Here is a 19,157-nt window from a genome sequence, read left to right as displayed (position 1 = left end):
CGTTCCTCGACCTGCCTACCCAGAGCAGGCGCCACCCCAGCTGCAGACCCAGTGACTAGGCCAGCCGGCAGAGGTTCGGCCTGGCCAGCCCTCCGTGCTGCCTGAAATCTGCCGAAGCTCTTCGCGGAACCGAAACCACTTGCTGGATAGTTCTTACTAGAAAATCACAGACCCAAACTCAACTGTCTACGAAAGAATGTCAGTGTTTTACTCTAAAGCCAAAGTGGGGAAGAAGAAATGTTTTAGGGTTTCGTAGTAAGCTTTTATTCAAGCCCTTAAATATGTGAACATATTAGTTACTGCTACCTTACATTTGTATCAAGATTAGCAATATGCAACTGGCTTTCCAAACCGTGATACTATTGATACTATTGTATTTGTAAAAATACAAAAGACAATTTGCCTCCTACACACATTTGTAAATACCAAACAGGATCTAGTAAATCGGATTGTTGTTGTAATTCCAATAAATTCCTTTTATTTTAATGTAAATATAAATGATACACTCATTAAAGTGCCTGCCTTTGATTCAGTAATACCATTTGTAGTTGCACTTTGTAATATGAAAATATTTTAACTTCATATAAAATATTTGGAGACTTAATTATGGCATATCAATATACTAGAATAAAGCCATAACTCTACAAATGCAGAAATGTTTGTGATCATAACACTAACGTGTTTGTTTTTTAAGGCCGCGCTGTGCAGCACGCGGAATCTTAGTTCCCCAACCAGGGATCAAACCCGTGCCCCCTGTGTTGGGAGTGTGGAGTCTTAACCACTGGACCGCCAGGGAAGTCCCAAGGTTTTTTTTTAAGGTAGAATACAACGTCATTTTACTACTCCGTTAAAACTGCATGTCTAAAAATCTAAAGTAAATAAAATTTGTTTAGGAGCCAGGCTTGTGGATACATTTTTAAAGTTTTATTTTATAATGTATATTTGATTGGGACTTCCCTGTGGGCGTGGCACAGTGGTTAAAAATCCGCCTGCCAATGCAGGGGACACAGGTTCCATCCCTAGTCCGGAAAGATCCCACGTGCCACAGAACAACTAAGCCCGAAAGCCACAACTACTGAGCCTGCATGCTGCAACTATTGGAGCCTGCGCACCTAGAGCCCATGTTCCAAAACAAGAGAAGCCACCGCAATGAGAAGCCTGCGCACCACAACAAAGAGTAGCCCCCACTCACCACAACTAGAGAAAGCCCGCACGCAGCAGTGAAGACCCAACACAGACAAAACTTAAAAAAAAAAAATCAGCTTATATAATGTATGCTTGATTAGCATTGTGATTGGTGACAGCTTTTTCATGTAGAACTGTTGCAAAGATGTGGATGCGTATGTACAGGATATAGAATTTTTCATGCAGAATTGATGCAAAGTTGTGGATGCTTATGTACAGGATATAGAAACTGACTAGTACATATATTGATTCAAATTAAGATTAAATGCTTTTTAGGAATGGAAAATAACAGAAAGTAAAACTAGAGAATGATTGGGAAAACTAGAGTAATGTCGATCGTTATTATATATCCATACATTTCCCAATACATAGTAGGCACGCCATAAAAACTTCCAAATTAAAAAAAATAAAAAAACAAAACAAAAAAGTCTTCCAGAAAGTAACTGAGAGCTGCTAATTTACATTTTCTAAGTACTGACAGTATTAGTAAAGTAGGAAGCTAGACTGTGAGCTCCTTCAGGACAGAGAACTTGTTTTATATATCTTTATGCTTCACATGGTGCCTAGTACATCATAGGTACACAACATATATTGAATTGATTCACAGTTAAAACTGGATTTTAATTAAGACACTGACACTACTGAAGAAAAAGGACAGAATGTAAAAATGATTACTAAAGGAAACAGCACAGAATAATTAACTGTAGGCCAGGTTTCTCTCAATCAAAAAAAAAAGTTATCAGTGTGGTTTACAAAAAAGCTTCGCTAAAGTTTTTACATTTATAACATTAATTGAAAGATTCAGGGAAAAAGCCATAGCAGCAGAGAGCTGAGCAAAAATAAATAAATAAATAAAAGTAAATAACAGCTAGAAATGATAGAAACAAAGTAGCAAGAAAGTTATAGGAAGTATAAAATTAATTCAAAATACTGCAGAATGTTGTTTTGATATGAAATCAAAAATTCTAAAGAGTACGGCATAGAAAACAAACTTATGGTTACCAAAAGAAAAAGGGGGGGAGATAAATTAGGAGTTTGAGATTAACATATACACACTACTATATATAAAATAGATAACCAAAAAGGACCTATTGTATAGCACAGGGAACTATACTCAATATTTTGTAATAACCTGTAACAGAAAAGAATCTGAAAAAAAAATATATATATATATACATAGGTATATACATATATCTGAATCACTTTGCTGTACACCTGAAACTAATGCAACGTTGTAAATCAACTATACTTCAATAAAAAAATTAAAATAAAATAAAAAGATGGCCCTGAAAACCATTATGACAGAAATTTGCAATATTGTGTACTATTTTTTTGTTGTTGTTAGTTTCTGCTTTATATCTTGTGTACTGTGTAGAGTGGGATAAATTAAAAGAATGAGAATAACATTTAGCTCTTATTTGGACTTGTAGTATAAAACTTTGTTCAGTACTCCTCTCATCTACTTCCACTATGTCTATTTATTATGGTACTTACCTCATCCTGCCTTATATTTTGTTTACAGTTAAATACAATTAGATTTTTTAGTTCTTCAAAGGCAAAGATCTTATTATATTCATCTTTTCATTTTTTGTTTCTTATATTTGATAAATATTTTTTTCAAAAGTGAATTTATAAGGAAAGCAAGCAGTTGCACCAAAGTACTAGTCTCTAGCCTTCCCTTCTTGGGGTTTTGGGGAGATAGTAGTTATAGACTCTAGAACTAGAATTCTAGAATCTAGAATAATTTTGCTACTGTTCTTGACTCCCTTTTTACAGACATGATGCAAATTCTGTTAATAAAATATTAACCTATTTAGACAGGCAATACCTATTTAGGAATAATACAATATGTGTAGTAGAGAAAGAATTGATTTGGGATTAGTTAAGTATTAAAACCTGGTTCCTTCATTTGTTTGCCATGCGGAATTAAGCAAATAGTTTAACACTTCTGAGCTTCATGTTTTTTTCACATATATAATTAGCATAAAAATTCTTCACAGAGAGAATCAAATGAGATTAGGTAGATGAAACTGCTTTGTAAACAAAAGTTATATAAATCTAAGTGAAACCTAAGTACTTCATTATTGTGATATTGTTCTACCTATTATTGTTGTTGTTTCTAATCTGTTTTTTTTCTTTTAAATAATTAGTGGGAGAGAAAGTGCTCAGAGAAGTAAAGAACATGATCCAGCACACACACACACACACACACACACACAAGTGTTTGCAGAGAAATACACAGAATTTATTGAGTGTAAATGGAACCTCTGAATGCGGTTCGTGTGGAGGGACACCAACCACCTTTCAAGAAGACCTAAAGGGCTTCCCTGGTGGCGCAGTGGTTGAGAATCTGCCTGCCAATGCAGGGGACACGGATTCTTGCCCCTGGCTGGGGGGATCCTGCATGCCGTGGAGCGGCTGGGCCCATGAGCCATGGCCGCTGGGCCTGCGCGTCCGGAGCCTGCGCGTCCGGAGCCTGTGCTGCGCAATGGGAAAAAAAAGACCTAAAAGTATATATTCCAGATTTGGTAAATCACTTTCCAAGGAAGTATTTTTTGTTGTCTAATATAGGAAGACAACTACTCCACCTGTAGTTCCCTTGTCTTCACTACCAAACTCCATGTCCAGGCACACTTACCACCATCCCCAAGGAACATATCAAATGGGCTTTTCAAAGACATGAATACAGGGACTTCCCTGATGGTCCAGTGGTTAAGACCCTGCGCTTCCACTCCAGGGGACACAGGTTTCATCCCTGGTCCTGGAATTAAGATCCCACATGCTGTGTGGCATGGCCAAAAAAAAAAAAAAAAAAAAAAAGACATGAATAAAGTGTATTATTGATTTTTATGATACAGACATATCTCAGCAATGAGAATAATAAAAATGAAGGAAAAGGCTAACCTTAATATCACTTCCCATCCCAAAATTGTCAATTACTTCAGCCGTGTCTCATAAGAGCCTATATTTATATTTCTTTTCCACATTTCAGGAGGGAAAGCATCACTTCTCATGGGTCTACCCATGAGAAAAAAGTCTGAAGTTTTCTTTCACCTATCCAACTTGAACCAGTTATTTCGATAAGGCAGATGCCATGTGCTGATTGCCACAGACCTAAATTACTGCCTTCCCTGAGCAATGACGAAGATATGACCTGGTGGTAGTTAATACCACCCGAATTGCATGACTGCTATGCAATGGGACAGGATGGGTTTCACAAGGGAAAACCTTAGAATGGCTAGGAAGAGGGAAGAAAGGTAATGGATTCTGAGTAGTGAGTCAACAAATGTTCACTATCACGTATTATGTAAAGAGTTCATACTCAGTATGAGCTTACCACAAAAGAGATAAAATAAAATGGAATGTTCACTTTGACACACTAATTCTACTTCTGTGATTTTAATCCCATAAAAATACAAAAATGTACAAGGGTACAAAGATACTTACTGTACCACAGTTTTTAGTAGAAAGAGATCGGGAATAGATTAAATTATGATATCTCAATACAATGGACTACTGTGTAGCCATTGAAAAGAATGAGGTAGATTTATAGGTACTGGCATGTAAAAACATTCACAACATAATTTCATCTGAAAATTCATGTTGTAGGAAAATCTGTGTAGTGAGATTCTTTTTTTTTTGCATGTATATACTAGTATATGCATAGGAAAAAGCCTAGAGAGATATACAACAAACTATAAATATGGTTACCTGTGGAGCGGGAAAATGGGGAAGGGAAGTCTTTGCTTTTTGCAAACTTTTATATTGTTTGAACTTTTTATTTTTACCGAAAGCATGAATTTATTTTAAAATTAAAAGGCCAGGGACTTCCCTGGTGGTCCAGTGGTTAAGACTCTGTGCTTCCACTGCTGGGGGCATGGGTTCGATCCCTGGTTAGGGAACTAAGATCCCGAGTGGCATGGCCCCCCCCAAAAAAGACCAAAATTATTTGGATAAATTTTTTTTTTTTTTTGCAGTACGCGGGCCTCTCACTGTTGTGGCCTCTCCCGTTGCGGAGCACAGGCTCCGGACGCGCAGGCTCAGTGGCCATGGCTCACAGGCCCAGCCGCTCCCCGGCATGTGGGATCTTCCCTGACTGGGGCACGAACCCGCGTCCCCTGCATTAGCAGGTGGACTCTCAACCACTGCGCCACCAGGGAAGCCCTGGATACATTTTTTAAATTGGAAAATATGTCACCTTATTATTTGTAACACAGGCAATAATGGGGAAGAATATTTATATGAGTAATGAGTCTAATTGTATGACAGCATTAAAAGAAAAATCTTCCAGTTTATTCTTCCCTTTACCCATGTATTTATGAGGCATATGCAGAAAAGAGGTAACATAGCAGGCCTGAGACTGCTGGCCTTAGGAAGTCCTGCTTGCAAGATTGGCTGGTATCTAGGAATTTGAGTGATAAACAGTTCCCTACACTGATATAAAACTTTCCCTAAATGATGAGAGTGACTCACTGGGCCTAAAATGTTTGTGCAAAAAATATGGTTTATGTTAAGCACGTGCTTTCCTTCTAGGAGTCTGGACTTTTAGTATGTATTAGGCATAGGGTGCCTACATGATCAGCAGGACTGAATTTCTTATGAGTGTCCCTGGTAGACCACATTTCACACATGTTGTCAAATCTCAATGCTGGAAGAATTGTGTCCTGTGTGACTCCACTGAGAGAAGACTCATGGAAGTTGATGCCGGGTTTCATTCAGACTTTGCTCCATGTGCCTTTTCCCTTTGCTGATTTTGCTTTGTATCCTTTTGCTGTCATAAATCATAGCTGTGAGTATGACTATATGCTAAGTCCTGTGAGTCCTAGCAAATCACAAAATCTGGGGGTTAACTTGGGGATCTGAAACTCTTGGAGAGCTTGAGATAAATATAAATTACAGTGCCCACCTTCATAAATTTGTATTCTAGTTCAGCTCAATCAGACATACATATGTCATACATTTAAATGACAAAAAAGATAACCGACTAAAGGTTAAGATGAATGATATAGAGCACAAATTCTGAAGGAGTTCAGATGAGGTTGAGATAAATGTAAGCAGGTATCCTTGGAGCAGTTTGGAACAAAGAATAATTATTTAAGTAAAGCAGGGAGGAATGGGGTGGAGGGGACATAATACAGACTGAAACATTAACAAAGAAATTAAATGGAGGAATTCATTTAATATCCAGTATTAACTGACTCTGCTTACGCTTCCATAGCCTCACAGCTTTAAAAATTGAGCTGAGCAAATTAGGTAACGATTTATACTGTTACACCTAATACTATTTCAAAAACATGAGTTCATTTACACTTTCACTAGTAACAGATCCTCTGTAAACTAGAGAATCTCAAACTCGTGCCTCAGTTTTGTTTTGGTTTGTTTGTTTTAAAATTTTGAGCCAGAATCTCCTCAGCAATAAATTTCACATAAAAGTTCAGAATTCTGGTTTCTCTTGATATGTTTTAAACTTTGGCAACAGAGGCCACACGTTTCTGAAAGGCAAAAATCAGCGGGAGCTGAGTAACAGCTGTCCCATTTAATAAGGGAAGGCTACTCTCCAATTTCTCAAAATCGTTATAGTCACATCATATATACATTTTTGAATTCCACACCCACAAATGGAACTCATATATGTTATATGTCTGACCACTGTGTCTCGTTGTTATTTGAGTTTTTTAGCCATTGTATTAGACTGTAAACTTGCCCTTATTCCCTACTATATCCTGGCAACTTACTCGTCAGCTGGCACATTGTCTGTGCTTACTATCTATTTGTTGAACAAATGAATGATTAATATATGTCACAATGTAAACTCAATATGGGGAAATGATTAATTGTCCGCAACGATGTTTTTGCTTATTAACATAGCTATAGGATAATAATCCCCTAATTTTTACTCTACTCTTCCCATTCCCTACCTCCAACCATGCCTTCTGTTTCTCTTTTAAGTTTTCTGCCTTTTTCAAAATCAGTCATCTCTTCTCTTGGTTCTAGGTGCTCCACTTTATTTTCCTTTTTTTTTTAATTGAAAAGAAGTCCTTAATAAGTGTCATTGGTCCCTACTTCAAATAATTCAGCATCTCTCCAACTGAAGGTTTGAGGAGCTCCTTAGAAAAGAAGGAGAGCTAAAATATCCAAAAAAACTATTTAGTGGTAGTCACTTTCTAAATAAATTAATGGGTTAAAGTGATAAAGTGACCAAATGTCCTGGATTAGTTAGCTCAGTACTCAGCTCCTCCTTTTTGTCCTGGTGAAACTGGCCCAGATTCCCTTCAAGATTAAGTGTTCTGCAAGTTCTTGCCATCTGAAAACTGGGAGGCTGTCACACTGTAGGTTAAATGGCTGAGAAGGTTAGGATCTTCAGTCCAGGGAGATTATAAAGCCAGTGTAATAACCAGGCACTATTTTTCTTGAGACAAATTTTAAAAGATGTTAATTTAGAAAATGTATTTGACTGGGATATAATTCCAAAAGGCAGAAGATGTGGACTGAGGTTATTAAAAATTGAGATCCTAGTGGAGTCTGAATTCTGGAATGACATTGTACATGTAAGAGATAAAAAACAAATAAAATTATTGAGCCCTCTTACATTGCAGGTATTATGCAGGAGGTTTTAGGTGTATTCTTTCATTTTGTAATTTAATTCTTATTCCACCCATTTTACAGATGAGTTAATTAAAGAACTTGCTCCATAACACACAACTAATAAGTGGCAGAACCAAAATACCAACCGCAGTCTTTCTGACTCTCAAGTCCATATTTTTACCAAAGAAAAAATGGCAAAGGTACAGAAAAGCAGTCAATATTAAGAACAACTGGATAGCAGGGACTTAGCAAGTGAGAGGCCAGGGGCCAGAAACTCAATACCTGGATGCTCAGGAATGAAAGATCACTCTTGTTCCAGGGGCTAATGATATATTTATTTCATGACTAATAAAATATAAAGTCTAGGGCTTCCCTGGTGGCGCAGTGGTTGAGAGTCCGCCTGTCGATGCAGGGGATATGGGTTCGTGCCCCGGTCTGGGAAGATCCCACATGCCGCGGAGCGGCTGGGCCCGTGAGCCACGGCAGCTGAGCCTGCGCATCCGGAGCCTGTGCTCCGCAACGGGAGAGGCCACAGCAGTGAGAGGCCCGCGTACCGCAAAAAAAAAAAAAAAAAAAAAAAATATATAAAGTCTATGTAAAAATGTTTTTCTTTGGAAGCCTAGATTTTAACCTTAAAACCCTAAAGTAGTGTGTGTCACTAACTAATATGTGATGTTGGGCAAGTAACAGACTGTTAGAGCCTCAAATTCCTTATTTTAAAAAATGGAGACCATAATGCTTAACTCAAATAGTGATGATTGACTACAACAGTAAAAGTTAACCTGCTTAGCTTGGAGTATGGGTTCAATAAATGTTAGCTAGTAGTAGTAGTAGTCGTCATCATCATCATTGTTGCTGTTGTCTCCTTAAACTTCATTAATTTACCTCATGATTGAAACTAGGAATGTTTTTATGACTCACCAAAGTGACTGGGAAATGCTTTTTTAGATGTGCAATCCATCTTAAGCTCTAATCTGAAATTGAGGTAAAAGGAAATTCTGCACATAATCACTGTGGTAGATTACTTGCAAAGACGGCCACAATAATTTCTTCCATCCCTACATATACACCTCTTTGCAATGTGACTTTGCTACTCCTCCATAAGGATGTAGAATTTATTTTCCCATCTCTTATGTTGGAGCTGGCCATGTGACTTGCTTTGACAAAAGAATGCAGCAGAAATTACATTGTGCAACTTTGAAGTTTAGGCTTCAAGAGCCCTTGCATCTTCGACTCATTCTCTCTTGAAAGCCAGATGCTATATAAAGAAGTCTGGAACACCCTGCTGGAGATACATGCCCCAGCCAATAGCCACCACCAGCATCTGGACATGTGAATGGAGATAACTAGGCCACTCAGCCCTGGTCAAGCCTGCAGCAGATTACTGCATTCACATAAATGAACCCAGACAAGGCCAGCAGAAGGACCACCCAGCCAAACTCAACCCAAATTGCTGACTCACAGAACTGTGAGTAAATAAATGGCTGTTATCTTAAGTCAGTAAGTTTTTGAGTGGTTTATTACACAGCAACAGAAATCTACAACGATTACCATGTTTCAATCATTTTTCAAATTATTAATATTTATTAAATGAGTACCATAAGCAAGGCATCAGGCTAGGTACAGAAAGTGAGTCAAAATATGTAAAGTTTGGCCACTGTCTTGAAATGAATTTATAATCTATATCAGGAGGTGATAAAGTATTTAAATAACAATAACACAAGACAATATACTAGAAGAGCCATAGAGTAACACAACCATATTGTTGTAAGAATTAAAAAATCGGGTCATTTCTGCTGGAGGTGATAAGGGAAGGATTTATCATGAAGATAATATTAGAGTTAAGCCTTGAAGGATTTTGACAGTGGAGTAGGAGGAAAAGAAATTCTAAGGGAAAGAAAAATGACCTGAGGATAACTGTGGTCTTGGTAAAGAGCAAAGAGTGCTCAGAAACTTGCCAATACTTTTTGTTGGATTATAGTATATATGTAGATGTGGGAGAACAATTCTTCAACAAATATCAAGTCGCAACTTCATTCCAGGCACTGCCTACTACTACGTTATTATGTATTGATGATAGATGTGGAAGCTGAACTACAGATGTGAAGGCCAAGTCACTAGTCCAAGTTCACAGCAAGTGGGGGAGCAGGGGTTTGAATGCAACCAGTCGGACTCTAGAGCCACTCTACTACTGGGCAGTGTCTTGGCTAAGTTAAAAAGTTAGTTACTTAAGGAAAAACAACAAAAAAAAGGCTGGCACCAAACTAAATACCCATTTAACAGTTGCAGTGAAAACAAATCAACAAGGAGGAAATTCAAACACTTAATATTGAGCAGAAAAATCAAATTAAGAAGAATAAATGCAGGGACTTCCCTGGTGGCGCTGTGGTTAAGAATCTGCCTTGCAATGCAGGGGACACGGGTTCGAGCCCTGGTCCGGGAAGATCCCACATGCCATGGGGCAACTAAGCCCGTGCGCCACAACTACTGAGCCTGTGCCCTAGAGCCCATGAGCCACAACTACTGAGCCCATGTGCTGCAACTACTGAAGCCTGCGTGCCTAGAGCCCATGCTCTGCAACAAGAGAAGCCACCGTGATGAGAAGCCCGTGCGCAGCAGCGAAGACCCAACACAGCCAAAATAAATAAATAAATTAATTAATTAAAAAAAAAAGAAGAATACATGCAGTATGATTATATTTCTGTAAGGTAAAAACCAGGCAACTATACAGCATATTTACATATGTTAATGTATACACAAAACTAAAATGAAAAGAAAAAAATGATGAGTACAAAATTCAGGATAAATTTTCTGGAGGTCCAGTGGTTAAGACTCTGCACTTCCACTGAAAGGGTTACAGGTTCGATCCCTGGTCGGGGAACTAAGATCCCGCAGGCCGCGGGGGCGGGGCAGGGGGGGGTGGCCAAAAAAAAAAAACCCCAAAATTCAGGATAGTGGCTTCCTCTAGAGGGGGAGAAAAGAGTTTGAGATTAGGGAGGGGCTCACAGAGTGCTTCAAGGAACTGGTTACATTAGTTTTTCTTAAAATAGATGCTGTTTATTTTATTATTTTTCTTTAAATTATATATATGTTATACAGTTGTTCCTTAGTTTCCTGGGGGTGTGGGGTAGGTTCCAGGAACCACCCCCCCGCCCAATACCAAAAGCCAGGATGCTCAAGCCTGTTACATAAAATGACATAGTTTTTGCATATAACCTACTCACATCCTACCATACACTTGAAATCATCTCTAGATTACTTACAACACCTAATACAATGTAAATGCTATGTAAATAGTTGCAGGCCATGTGGCAAATTCAAGTTTTGCCTTTTGGAACTTTCTGGAATTTTTTTCCAAATATTTTCCATCTGCTGTTGGTTGAATTCAGATGCAGAACAACAGATACGGAGGGCCCATTGTATACATCTTGTTTACATGATATATGTATAAATCTAATAAATTTCACACAACAAAAAGTACCACAGGGTTCAAAAGAGGGAAGTTAGGAATTGAAATGAATCAGATGTGAAAGAGAGAAAGCATTTCAGAATGAGGAACTGGCCGAGGCACAGAGGCAGGAAAAGGGGTGGGGAACAGTAAGAGGGAAACAGGGAGTAAGTCATTTTTGCAATAGCCTACATTTGTAGGGGAGTAGTGGTGGGGAAAAGCTAGATAAAGTTGTGGCCAGAATGTGGAGAGTCTTGGAAGCACTTGTAAACCTCACACTGTAAACAATGGGGTCTTTACTTCAATTAGTATTCCTTAGTTTTGGGCAACAAGAAACAAGAAACAATTACGGCTATTCCAAGTAAAAAGAGAAAGAGAAGAGAGAAAAAAAAGATAGGGAGATAGTAGGAGAGAGAAAAAAAGAGACGGAGGGAAGGAGAAACAGAAGCAGAAAAATAGAGAAATAGACTGGATAGTTTTGGGATAGGTTATCAAGTAAGTGACCAGTCCAGGAACCTGGTAGTTCTGGGGATCTCAATGAAATAAACTGATAGAGCAGCTCTTTAGAACACTCAACTCTTACTACCTTCTACCCCAGTGTGCTTCCATCCAAGATTCCAGTTTCTAGGAGAGTATGGTTAACCTAGTGCTTCCACCTCTGTGATCTGGGAAGCAGGGTTCTGTGCTTGCAGCTCATGAGAATACAGGAAGCGAAGTCGAGTAGAATTAAAAAAAAAAAAAAAGGCCCAGTCTGAATTGCTCAGGAAGTATGGGATTACTGAGCAAAACCTAAGGATTCCCTTATTCAAACATTAGTTCTTCAGATTAGACATGTCAACACGTACTAATTTAATTAAATCTCTGTAACTGATGATTTCATCACAATGAGCTAACAGTTTCGTTTTCGGTGACCTTAAGTTTTTGTACGCCTCTACAACTGCTGTCCTCTCATAATAATTACTAGATTGGGACCCATTACTTCTGTGATGGAACTCAGATCAACCATCCTTTGCGGAAGACCTGGCAAAAAATGCTGAAAGAAATATAAGAAAACTATGACACCGTAAGATGGCCCTGAGAAGTAGCCGAGCGACCCCAAGCTGCAGCGGTCCCTCCAGTGAGTTGATAGCCTAAGTTCCCTGCTAAAGAGATCCCAGGGTCAGCGAAGTCGACTGAGCGGCCGGTCCCTATGGCAGGAGTAGGCCGAACTGCGCACTGGGAAATGTAGTTCCGCGGGGAAGGGACGGAATGGCGGGAGCCGCACACGCGCACTAAGAGCTCAGGGCAACAAAGACGGCGGCGTGTGCGCACGCGCCTGAGAAAGACTCGGGAGGGCGTGCGCGTACGCGTGCGCGCCCGGCCGCGGTTCTGAGCTACCGAGCGGCTGAGAGGACAGAGAGGGAGGGGCAGGAGCTACCGACCGCAGGAGGAGGAGAAGGGGTTGTGCTCCTGGCCGAGCAAGGAGAAAGGGGCGGGGCTGGAGAGCAGCGCGCCGGGGTGCCGAGCTCCTGGGACCGGCGGGCGCGTGAGGGTCTGTGGCCCTTGCCGTCCCAGTGGCCGCCGCCGTCGCTTGGCTGCCGTCGGTCTGCGGGAGGCGGGTTATGGCGGCGGCGGCAGTGGGAGCTGTGAATGAGTTCTCCGGGTGGACGAGGGAAGAAGAAAGGCTCCGGCGGCCCCAGCAGCCCGGTGCCTCCCAGGCCTCCGCCCCACTGCCTGGCCCCCTCCCGCCCCGCCCCAAGGCCGGCCCCTTCGCCCCAATCGCCGCATAAGCGAAACCTGTACTACTTCTCCTACCCGCTGTTCGTAGGCTTCGCGCTGCTGCGTTTGGTCGCCTTCCACCTGGGGCTCCTCTTCGTGTGGCTCTGCCAGCGCTTCTCCCGCGCCCTCATGGCCGCCAAGAGGAGCTCCGGGGCCGCGCCGGCGCCGGCCTCGGCCTCGCCCCCGGCGCCAGTGCCAGGCGGGGAGGCCGAGCGCGTCCGAGCCTTCCACAAGCAGGCCTTCGAGTACATCTCCGTTGCTCTGCGCATCGATGAGGACGAGAAAGGTAACTGGGGGCCTGGGGGGAGGGGGCGGCGGCGCCGGGAAGAAAGCGGTGGGGTCGCCGAGGGAGGGCAACACCTGCGTCCCTTTTCCTGCGGGAGCCGGCGGTGCTCCTCCGTAATTGATCTGCCCGGTGAGACTGCTTCCTCGGGTTAGACCCTCATCCTCCACGATTCTCAGTTAAACACCTCTCTCCTCTCAGGCACCCTAGCCGGTGACTTTGTTTCAGACACTAGCCTACACTTACACTTCTGCATGACCCAAGTCCCTATGAGACACCCAGACGTGCTGGTGACAGTGACAGTTGTCCTAGAGTGACCACACAGATCCTTTCTAGCGCTGTAAACAGTGAGTGGCTTCCTCTGAGCCAGGTTTTCCAAAAGGTTTTGATATCGAAGAAGCTGTGCCTTGTTATAGGCTTTTAGTGAAAGCAGAGCACTGTAGTGTCAGAAAAAAAGAACAAATGGTGACTCAGTTTTGAAAGGAACAGCTGCATATGATTACAGCTGAATTTGCACTATTTTTAAAAGTTTCATAACAGTCATTTTTATGAATGTAATGACTTCTAAGTATTTTTCAATAAAGTTCTATTTTAGTATAAAACTTTTGCTCCTAGTTAATTTGATCTCATCTAAGTAAGTATTCCAAGGTAACCTCTAAATTTTTAAATTGAAATATTGAGTGAGGACTTCCCTTGTGGGGCAGTGGTTAAGAATCCGCCTGCCAACGCAGGGGACACGGGTTTGATCCCTGGTCGGGGAAGATCCCACATGCTGTGGAGCAACTAAGCCCATGCACCACAACTGCTGAGCCTGCGCTCTAGAGCCTGCAAGCCACAACTACTGAAGCCTGCGCGCCTAGGGCTGGTGCTCCACAACAAAAGAAGCCACTGCAATGAGAAGGCTGCACTTGCAGCAATGAAGAAGACTCAATGCAGCCAAAATAAATAAATAAATATTTAAGAAATTGAGTGAATAGGATTAATTTATAATACCATTTTACAATAAAATTTAAAGATTTCTATTTCTGAATGAAAGCAAGGGTACTACATCCTTCAGATTTCTTTTAAGCTAATGTTTTTTAGTCTTTCTATAGGCTAGGCACTGTGTGCTCTTAGCTTTACATGTGTTATCTGTTTAGTCCTCAGAGTTACCCTGTGAGGTGAAGGTACTGTTAGTATCAGAATTTTACAGATGAACAAACTGAGGTTCAAAAGATTAAAGCAGGTCATTCCAAACCTATGCTAATTGCTAATGCCAATTTTTTTATGGAGTTAGAAGGAGTCTTATAGCATTTTGAAAATCCCTCCTTTTGTCCCAACTCCAGTATGCTGAGATCTTCTTTTCCCTCTAACTATTCATTTTCATTGTCCATTAGTTTTTTTAAAAAAAAAAAAGCAATCTGCAGTTCATTTGTAGTGTCTCCACTACCAACTCCAGAAACTGTTCTAGAATGTGGGTTTTGTTGAAACTTATTTCCTTGGTGAGGCCTTGGACTGAGAAGTAGGATATAAGGAAAGAGGCAGGTATTCATGGGTTTTGGAGTGTAAGGACAGAGTGGAGGTTAAGAACGTTGAAGAAAGGAGGCGTGGGGCTTCCCTGGTGGCGCAGTGGTTAAGAATCTGCCTGCCAATCTTGGGCACATGGGTTCAATCCCTGGCCTGGGAAGATCCCACAGGCTGTGGAGCAACTAAGCCCATGCGCCACAACTACTGAGCCTGCGCTCTAGAGCCCATGCTCTGCAACAAGAGAAGCCACGACAATGAGAAGCCTGCGCACCACAATGAAGAGTAGCCCTCACTTGCCTCAACTAGAGAAAGCCTACGCGCAGCAACGAAGACCTAATGCAGCCAAAAATAAAAACAAATAAATAAATTTATTAAAAAAAAAAAAAAGAAAGGAGGCACATTTAAGAAAAGAATACCGGGCTTCCCTGGTGGCGCAGTGGTTGAGAGTCCGCCTGCTGATGCAGGGGACACGGGTTCATGCCCCGGTCCGGGAAGATCCCATATGCCGCGGAGCAGCTGGGCCTGTGAGCCATGGCTGCTGAGCCTGCGCGTCCGGAGCCTGTGCTCCGCAACGGGAGAGGCCACAACAGTGAGAGGCCCGCGTACCACAAAAAAAAAAAGAAAAAAATACCATGTGTTTTGGGAGGGAAGTCTTTAATCGCTTCATTCTTTTTTTAATATATATTTAAAATATTTATTTATTTATTTTTGGCTGCGTTGGGTCTTCGTTGCTGCCTGTGGGCTTTTTCTAGTTGTGGCGAGTGCGGGCTGCTCTTTGTTGAGGTGCACAGGCTTCTCATTGCGGTGGCTTCTCTTGTTGCGAAGCACAGCCTCTAGGCGTGTGGGCTTCAGTAGTTTTGGCTTGCAGGCTCAGTAGTTGTGGTGCCCGGGCTTAGTTGCTCCGCAGCATGTGGGATCTTCCCGGACCAGGGCTCAAACCCCTGTCCCCGGCATTGGCAGGCGGATTCTTAACCACTGCGCCACCAGGGAACTCCCTGTTGCTTCATTTTTTATCTCTAAGGAGCATCCACGATCTCCTAGGGAGGATGAAGAAGCATACCATTATCCCTTCCTAGAGAAGCACTGTTTTATTGCACTATTTTATTATAATAGAGTCCTTTGAAGTTTACTAATCTAGGTCAAAAGTTGTTTTAGAATAGAGGGAATATATTTAAGGGTAGATCAATTCCAGTAAATACAAGGAAATTTTGTTAACACTGGGTGATGGGAGTTGGGAGGTAGCATAAGAGGTCAAGGAAAACTTAGGTATTAAAAAAAAGGATCCTGGACTCTTAGATTTAAAGAGAAATCAGTTCCGTGTGAGGGGTAAGTAATGGAAGTGGAATTCAGACCTTGGGTTTCATGCTGGTGACTTATCTTAGGGTATCACATATATACCTCTATCTATTATATTTAATTCCTCTTAAAATATTTAGTGTAAATATTTTCAGCAATCTACCACATATTTCACTCTCAGCTGATAATGTTTCTATTCAAAGGTTTTGCTTTATTTATACAGTTAGTTTATAAAGTGGACAGCAGAACAGGCAATGATAACTCTAGTTTGAATTCTACAACTGATGCATTATATGAGAAAATAAATTAGATCAAACCGAAACAAATTAGTTATATTAATTTTCCTTTGACAGTGAAGTAAAACGGAGTTTACGTTGTCGTGGTTCTCTTCTATCTCAAATTTTTCCTTTAGCATATTGAAAATTTTTTTACTTTACCTTCAATTCAGTGGTTGCCGGAGTTCACATTTGAAGTCTATTTGCCTCTCAGCCATCCTTGACAATACAGAACTTAATTTCAGAAGAATTTTATTCTCCCTCTTTCCTACTGCATCAAAATATATACGAACAAATTGAAATGAATTGGATAGTGTTCAAAGGTTTCCTAACTCTGTAGTTAGCCCCTAAACCATTAAGGGGCTAGTAATGTCATGCAGTCCCTTTCCGTTAAAAACTTGACCTAGCTTCTAAATATACTGAAAGGCACTTTATTTCATCAGGTGAAGTGGGCTATTTCAGACTGTAGTGATATTAGTTAATTGACACATTTGGTGCCTTCAAATAATAAAGGCCAAATTAAATCTTATTTTAACAAGGTAATACATAAATGTGGTTTATAAGGTGGCTGTTTATTTTGAATTTTATTCTTTTTTATGGCATACTCAACTTTGACACTGAACTTTCATAAAGGCCTAAATTTATCTGAAACCAAGCTATTTTTTAAAAAAATAAATTTATTTTTTCTCTGCGTGTGGGCTTTCTCTAGTTGTGGCAAGCGGGGGCTACTCTTTGTTGCAGTGTGCGGGCTTCTCATTGCGGTGCCTTCTCTTGTTGCAGAGCACGGGCTCCAGGTGCGCGGGCTTCAGTAGTTGTGGCACATGGGCTCAGTAATTGTGCCTTGCGGGCTCTAGAGTGCAGGCTCAGTAGTTGTGGCGCACGGGCTTAGTTGCTCCACGCCATGTGGGATCTTCCCGGACCAGGGCTCGAACCCGTGTCGCCTGCATTGGCAGGCGGATTCTTAACCACTGCGCCACCAGGGAAGCCCCTGTTTGTTTTATATGAAGCAGGTTCTCTGTCTTTTAATTCCAAGGGCCCCTTGGAATACTTGGGGGAGGAGAGAAGGTTGTAATAGTGGTTCTTTGGATTAACCAGAACATGACCTAACATGCTTTGGGTGGCTCCTGCTGATAGACAAGCCTGGGGTCTCCTGAGTAATACAGTGGTGCAGGTTCTTCAGGTGTGGCTCAGTTACCTCAAGTGTGTAGGACTTGACAGACAGTAAGGGCCCAATGTATTGTATGAAAGAGAGAGAGCCAGTTTCTCAGGATAAGATAGGGCTGCAGCATCTGGCATCAAAGATAGAAGTTATCTAAATAAAATCCTTTTTTATTTATTCCTAGTCAGTTTGTATTTAAAATGGAAGGTTTTTTAAAAAATTAATTACCATGTACTATAATTTCGTATAATCCAATGTAGTACTTTATTTAAAACACACAAAATACTTGCTTATCCACATCTATTTTCAGAAGGTGAAGCTAGAAATTAGAAATCAGAAGTATCAGATTTGGTATACTTTCTTTTATTCCTAAAAACTACTAGATACCATTTTGAAAGGATTGATTTCAGACAATTTTCTTGGGCCTAATTTCTGCTTTAAATGATTAGAACAAGGAAAGAATTATTGCGATGGATGGACATTCTGATAATATCATACTTTTCCCAGAGAATAACATTATTTTTTATTAAATAAACAATAAACACTTTATATTTCTCTTCAAGAATACTTAGTGGCATTTGCACTAAAGAGACAAAAAGGCAGCCACTTTTACGAACTTCATTCCTTGTTCTGTTTTTAGCTGATTTTTATTGCAGTTTATATTCTTCCTAGTACAGAATACAGTTGAACCGTATAAAACTCACCTGGTAACTAGATTCCTAAGATTATTGTTAGTCATCCTGATGACAATTAAGGGATAGTCAGTAAACGGATATTAAATTATTGAAGAAGGATCTTCCCTAACCCTTCCTGCCTCTTTTTCACTATCTTATTCTCTGTGCTCTACCCAGTAGTAGTTGGATTTTTCAATTATGGCAAAGTGTAGATTCTCTACTTTTCTACTCGTTTTCCACTCTCTTGACCTGTGTAAGATCAGTGAAGGTATTAATCAATGACCTAGCCTTTTTTTCTCTTGCTTTGTGAATTATTAACAAATGCTCATGCTAGACATCCTATAGAATAAAACATCTTTGAGCACACTCACATCTCAGTGGTTCATTCTGGTAGTGAGGAAAGAAAAATGTCAAAATCCACAATTTTCTTGGAACTAGTAAGTGTTTTACAGCTATATAGGTATAGCATAGACGTTATACTTATTCACATATCTTTGTTCTTTTGCAGATATTTTATGTTGCAGTAGAGAGGGAGAGAATTAGTTTGTTGTTCTTAAGTGGATTTTGTCAGTTCCTTTCAGTGAGCTTTCACTGGAACACCCATCTATGGCTGAACAAGTGGGATTTATTACTTATTGTAACCAAGAGAACACACACCATGGGGAACCATGGTGTATCTCAGGAAAAGGCTAAAAAGAACTTATAGAATTTGGGCTTGTATTAGGTGATTTTAAGGAGGATTGAAGGAAGCAGGGTTTTGCTCTGGATTGGATGTTTTCAGGAATTGGGGATAATTCTGTGATTAAGTATCTTAAATCTAACCCACAAAGAGAGAAGACTAGAGTGAGGATGCAGCTGCAATTGGTTAAGAAGCGGTCATTAGCCCGAAGAGGGGGATGTTTGGTGTTTCATGGCTTGGCCAATGTTCACATTTTGTCTGTGTTTAGACACGATTGTAGAGTGGTCTCATTTTTGTCTTCATCCATCA

At 40.7% G+C, this 19,157-nt stretch overlaps 1 protein-coding gene across 2 annotated transcripts in view; it reads left to right on the top strand.

Moving 5' to 3' along the window:
• The first annotated feature begins 12,609 nt into the window (after nucleotides 1-12,609).
• Nucleotides 12,610-19,157, top strand: part of SPAST (spastin) — a 62,750-nt gene continuing 56,202 nt past the window's right edge. The window contains exon 1 of one of the 2 annotated variants that reach the window (XM_022574133.3): nucleotides 12,610-13,262. In XM_022574133.3, coding sequence (XP_022429841.1) covers nucleotides 12,848-13,262 — 415 coding nt within the window. In that variant the 5' untranslated portion in view covers nucleotides 12,610-12,847. The remainder of the gene's footprint in view (nucleotides 13,263-19,157) is intronic. The other variant, XM_022574132.2, reaches the window with a different exon arrangement.

Source organism: Delphinapterus leucas, chromosome 13 (assembly GCF_059928025.1).
Source record: "Delphinapterus leucas isolate spDelLeu-1000000601 "Yukka" chromosome 13, BTC_Dleu_Yukka2, whole genome shotgun sequence".
NCBI lineage: Eukaryota > Metazoa > Chordata > Mammalia > Artiodactyla > Monodontidae > Delphinapterus > Delphinapterus leucas.
This window is presented reverse-complemented; position numbering and strand designations above follow the sequence as displayed.